This window comes from Tyto alba, unplaced genomic scaffold, assembly GCF_018691265.1.
Source record: "Tyto alba isolate M040663 unplaced genomic scaffold, T.alba_DEE_v4.0 Super-Scaffold_6, whole genome shotgun sequence".
NCBI lineage: Eukaryota > Metazoa > Chordata > Aves > Strigiformes > Tytonidae > Tyto > Tyto alba.
Genome location: NW_024881327.1, coordinates 45,969,766 through 45,975,765, shown reverse-complemented (window position 1 = coordinate 45,975,765; position 6,000 = coordinate 45,969,766). Strand labels below are relative to the sequence as shown.

The window sequence follows — 6,000 nt, the reverse complement described above, 5'->3', positions numbered from 1 at the left end:
TCAGGCCGCCCGGTCACGTCAAAGCCAGCAGCACAGCATTGCATCTTTCCCGGGCCCGTTTGTGTGACTGTGCGTTGCGGAGAACACCACGGGGAGACGATGGCGACGGCGGCAGCGGTTTATAACCCGCTCGCAGGCGGTGGTGGCCGGAGAAGCAGCCCGGTCGGTGGCAGGCGGGCTCCGGGAGAGCCTCCGGCCTAACCGAGGGGGGGTGGCACCTCAGGCACCAGGAGCCCCGCGGCTGAGGGATGCTGGCGTCGGGGCGCTGCGGGGCAGAGCAGGGCCCTCAGCCCCCAGCCCGAGGGGTGTAAACTCCATTTGCAGCCCGGAATTTGGGGAAGGCAGTGTGTGTGTGGGGGGGAGGGGAGGGGATGCTGAGGGCGAAGCCCATCCCGCCGAGTAACACGCGGTGCCAAAGCGGCCCCGCCCCGAATTGCCGGGGGTCTCTCCGAGCGGCAGGTGGGCTGCGGGTCTAAGACCACCCGCCGCCCCGACGAAACCCGGCACCGATGCCCCAGCCCCCTGAGGGAGCGGCCGGGCGCTGCGGTCCCTTTAAGCCGCGGGGGGGTGGGGGGTGTGTGTGTGTGTGGGGGGGGGGTCTCACGTCACGTGGTGCTCGCCGGCTCCTGGGCGGTGTTGTAGTCCCTCGGCCGGGGTGGCGACGTCGGCCGGCGGGGCTAACGGCGGCGGCGGGAACTACAACACCCGGCGTACACCGCGGGGGCGGGTGAGCTCACCGGCCGCGCCCGGGCGGACCTCGCGGTGCACGCCGGGAGCGGTAGTCCGCCGCCCCCCTCAGCGGCCGGCTGTGGCGCGGCGCGGAAACTCCGCATCCCAGCGCGCCCCGCGGGGCGGGTTCCCGTCAGCGCGAGGGGGAGCCCCCCGACGTAAAGGGGGGGATCACTTTCCCCTTGTGTCCGCCATATTGGACGGTAACTCTGGTCAGCGGCGCCGGGGCCGAGGGAGTCCCCGTTGCCGTGACAGTCGGTGCGCTCCGCTCCTCGGCGCCCGGGGTGGCCCGTGCCCCGGCCCTGCCCGTCCCCTCCGCGCCCGGGCGCTGGCGGCGGCCCCGCTCTCCTTCCCCTCCTCCTCCTCCTCCTCCTCCTCCTTCTTCTCCTCCTCCCCCCTCCCCCCTGCTCCCTCCTCCCTCGCCCGGGTGTCAGGCGCGATGAGTCCGGCCGACGCCAAGCGCGGAGCCAAGCGCCGGAAGAACAAGCGGGGCGGCGGCCTCAGCAGCACCGGCGGGCCGGGACCCAGCGGCGGCGGCGGCGCCGGCGGCCTGGGCAAGGCCGGGGCGGCGGCGGGAGCGGCCCCGCTGCGGGCTGCGACCCAGGCGGCCGCCGCCTCTCCCAGCGCGGTGGGCGGCCTGCTGACAGCGCCGGCCGCCGGCAACGGAGCCCTGGGCGGCGGCGGGGCCGCGGCGGGACACGGCGAGGTGAGGGGAGGCGGGGGGGACGGGGACGGGACATCCTGCCGCGGCGGGCCCGGCACACACCCACCCGGGCGGGCGGCCGCCGCGCCATCCGCCCTCTCCTGCCCTTTTCGGCGGGTGTGGGGCCCCGGCGCCCCAGCGGGGCGGGGGAAACGAGCGCTGGGCCCCTCGCAGCGGCGGGGGGCCGCGGCGCTGCCCGGCGTGGCGGGGCGGTGGGGCTGGGCACTGGCCTCGGCTCCCCACCCATTGTGGGGGAAGGGCAGCGCTGGCTGCCAGGGGCCGTGCCGGCCGGGGGTTTCTCCTGAAATCCCGGCAAGAGCCAGCGCCAGGGCCCTCCTTCTTGGGGGTCTTCGGACTCGGGTCCCGCTTTAATGGGGAGGCTGTAAGAAATAGGCAGACAGGCCTTGAAAAACCAAAATACCTTTGTGTATTTTTTTTTTTTCCCCTCATTAATATTGGAGCCCTTTTTTGCAATAGACAACTTCGTTAAGCGTAGAAGGTTCATTGTAGCTTTGGCTGTGGTTTGCACTCTGCTGCCTCTGAATAATTTAGATCTGTTACATTATTTCATAATATGGTGAAATTTGTTTGGAGAAGATTGTGTGGTTTAATTCGTCGTCTTTTTTTTTTTTTTTTAAAGAAAAATTGCTCAAGGACTAGGCCTTTAGAAAGGTATCCTACTGGCTCAAGTGACAAAAGAGTAAATAAGTTTACATTTCTTTTTCTTACAAAGGTTACCCCATTTTTTTAAATCTAAACAAAGCTTGCATTTAGGTATCATATTTACAGAAGCATTTCCTGCTGACAGCATCTTCAGACTTCCATGTGTATGTCATATAGCCTGCTCTGTTTCCTCCCTCACTTTCATAAACTTGTTGTACACGTGAGGGGGAAATAGAAAAAATGGCTTTTGTGATGTAGGATGTCTGAAATACCGTGATGTAATACATGTTTTGGTTTGTTTTTTTGTTCTACATGTAATTTTGTGCCCATCTATTTTGCTAGGTCAGCAAGCAATTTGATGATTGTAGATTAACTTCCCCTCCCCCTTTAAAACTTGTCTTTCTATACTCTCATACTTGGTTACCCAAAATCCACAGTACTTTAGATTAACCATTCCTGTATGTCTGTTCTAATCTGTCACTTACTTCAGGCATGATTTCCTTTTGGGACAGTAGCCCTTACATGATTTAGGTATCCAGAAGAGTGACATGCATGATGGTGAAGAGGTGTGAAAGTTTTTATTTGTAACTTTGCAAGTCATCACAGAACTCTGTTCTAGTTAAACCTCTAGCAGGAAATTGCATCTTGTTTTGTTTTATGTTTTGGATTGCAAGATCTTCCAAGCATGGGTTCCTATGTATTGTTGGAATAAACATGATAGTGCCAAGGGAAATAAAACAAGCAGTGGAGTGATATGCAGAATGGGTCATTAATGTGATTCAAATAGCGAAGGCTCCGCTGTCCCTGATATTTTGATCTGTTTGTATCTTGTGGTCATGTGTAGTCTAGGACTTTGATTCTAACCTAATCACACTGAGTGAATTCTGAAATTCATCTTACAAGGGCAACATCACTGCTAGTCTTCCTACTTCATGTTTCTTCTTTCTTTCAAACTAGGTACTTCCTAATAAAATTTCTCAGTTTTTAGGAGTCTTCACTTGGAAAGTATAAGTCATATCTTCAGAATTAATTACAGTATTTTGGCACTAAAATTCTGGGAAAATAGTTCTGTATATTACATGTACTGATATATTATTCATGCCCTTAGAAGGATGCTCAACATGCTATTTTGAATGCATTTGTAACTTTGTTTTAATTGATCTTTTTTGCTTGTAGTCTTAGATGTCTGTGCAATTTGTCAAATGTTTCCATTTCACTTAACAGCGTGATGCAAGTGATGCTGAAGACTGATGGACAGATGGGGAATTAAGAAGTCAGTTAAATAGATCAGTTAGTTAAGCTAGAATAAACCTGCAACACAAACCTTATTTAATCAAACAGTAATAAACCTGCAACACAGACCTTATTTAATCAAACAGTAAGCATATTAGAATTAGATTTTTGAGGATAGATAATTCCCTGTGCTCAGTTTCTGAAAGGTAAATGCTTACTCTATAATACTCCCTTAAAGTTGGTGTGACTTCCTCCATACTGGTTTCAATGACCTTTTTCTTGACATTTTCAATACCTTTCCAACAGTGGTGACATATGAAAGTTGATAATACTTAGCAGTTACCTGATAATGTTGTTTCAAAGATGAAATCTTAAAGCATCATCACATGACTATTACTTAGATGAATATGTGATCTCCTTAATGGTTAATAATTTGCTAGTTAAGGGTACATGGTCAAAACAAGACTTCCTTCATTGAGTGAAAGGCTAGCATATGTTGTTTCTGGATGAAGTTGAGAAAGAAAACTGTGTATTTTACATGACTGATCACTTCTAAATTAGGTGCAATATTTGTTTTGGCTGGATGCAGGGTAAGCAACACACTAATAGCTGTAAAGTAGTAACCAGAGTTGCTTTACTTTCATCTTACCCACTCAGACACTTTATAAAATTCTGTGTAAGAGAAATCATCAGCCAGTTCTCTGCTGGACAAACTTGAATATTTGACCTCTGAAAATACATAAGATTTTAAAAAAAACCCAGCATAATGACTTTTACTCGTTAGCATGCTTTCTGTTTCCAGCTTTCAGCACTTCCCTGGTTTTAGGGCATCCATTCTGGATGTGGTTGGGCACATCCTTCTACTAATGTTCTATTAGATGCTTCTTACAAAACTTGTCTAAAATAGAGTGAAGCAAGATGTATAAGGAATGATCCTGTGTGTGCTCCACATCCTTGTGTGTCAATAATTGTTCAGAACGAGGTATACTTTCAACGTGTATTATAAAACAGGTTGAGCAGTTTTAAAATGTCCATATTTATAGCTGAAACTAAAAGCACATGTGCCAGCATTGAAGTTCTAGCTAAGCCTGTTAGAGCTTTCAACTATATTTTAATTGAGGTTTTTATACACCTTATCTGAAGGAGTTTTTTAAGACTGTAGGCTAAATTCTACATTAGGGTACATGCTAAGTCTTGTTCAGAGATAGAAGTGGGCAACTTCTCATGGAGTCTTCCTGGAAGCTATGTTGCTCCATGCACATGCTTTATAGCATCCGAATTTATCCTCTCTAGAACTATCAGATGTTTTAGAAAGATAGTGAAATTAAGGGTGCTTTGGCAGTGTTTCAGTGCAAGGCAGTATCTCAGTTTTGGAAATCTGTAACTGTGTCAACTCTAACTGGAATTGGAAACAAAGTCATTTAGTTGTGTGGTGCTGCTGCAGGACTTCCCTAGGAGCTACGTTTTCTCCTTACAGAACTATTTACAGCAATGTTACAAAGAGTCAAGTATCCCACAAATAACAATAATTTGTAACTAGAAAATAAAACAAACATTTTGAAGTTTAATGTATTTATTTAAAGAATTAGATCTTACTTTCTGTTGTTTGGTTGGTTTGTTTGTTTAATGCAATACATCACTGCATTAAAAACAGGACTTTATAATTTGATACTACACATTTTTGACTGACAGTTGGATTACTGATGGATAGAGATGCATTTGATTATCTTTTTCAACCACTGCATAACTCATAGATAGATGTAATGTAGTAGAAGTGGCTGTTTCTTACGTTCATGTACTTTGGAGTGAAGAGTTGTATGTCAGTGGCTGATCAGCTACAGTCATAGTTTTTGTTACAGGCCTGACCTTGTATTATTAAGGGGAATAATTTAATAGCCATTTCACAATGCTCTCAGTTGCATTTTTCAAAGTATTATTTGTCTGTCAAGTGTGATAATGTATTAAATCTTCTTACATTTGAGAGCTGTCCATTTTAGAATTTTCATAATATATTTCACTAAACTATTCCTTTGCTATGAGGTACAGCTTTTTAAATGGAGATTTGATACATAGCAGGCCATACATTGCCAACTTTTAGACCATTTTTTTCAGCAGATTTATAGTTCTTTGCATTTTACTGATATCTGTGTTTGAATTGTTATTTGAGATTTTTCCCTTTTCTCTCTTCCCCCTCCGTGATTCAAACATTCAAAATAAATAGTATACAAAAGAGGAGCTTTGTCAGGAACTCAGAAGTTCAGCAAATAGCTAACTTTAGTACTTTCATGTAGGGCCGCCTCCTCTGCAAAAGCAAACTTATTTTCGCCATTTTTTTTTTTCAAGGATCAGGTAAACTACATAAATTTCAATAAATACAGTAGTATTGTAACCTCTGCTCCTCAGCCTGAGGAGCAGAGTACTTCTAAACACTCATAACACTCAGTGAAAAATAAGTCTTTTTGTCAGTCTGATAGCACTTTTGTTCCTCTGGCTAAATGCAGATTTTCTGTTGTTGTTTGTTGGTTTTTTTTTTTTGTTTGTTTGGTTTTTTTTTTTTTTTTTTAACAGTCATGCAGTCCCTGCCCCTGAAGAGCTTATGCTCTGCTTTTTTTTTTTTTTTTTTTTTTTTTTTTTTTAATAAAAGGAGATGTAACAGAATGGGTTAAAACTAT

At 47.0% G+C, this 6,000-nt stretch overlaps 1 protein-coding gene across 2 annotated transcripts in view; it reads left to right on the top strand.

Moving 5' to 3' along the window:
• The first annotated feature begins 923 nt into the window (after positions 1 to 923).
• Positions 924 to 6,000, top strand: part of FAM193A (family with sequence similarity 193 member A) — a 78,810-nt gene continuing 73,733 nt past the window's right edge. For both annotated transcript variants that reach the window (XM_042808255.1, XM_042808254.1), the window contains exon 1: positions 924 to 1,435. In XM_042808255.1, the coding sequence (XP_042664189.1) occupies positions 1,169 to 1,435 (267 nt within the window). In that variant the 5' untranslated portion in view covers positions 924 to 1,168. The remainder of the gene's footprint in view (positions 1,436 to 6,000) is intronic.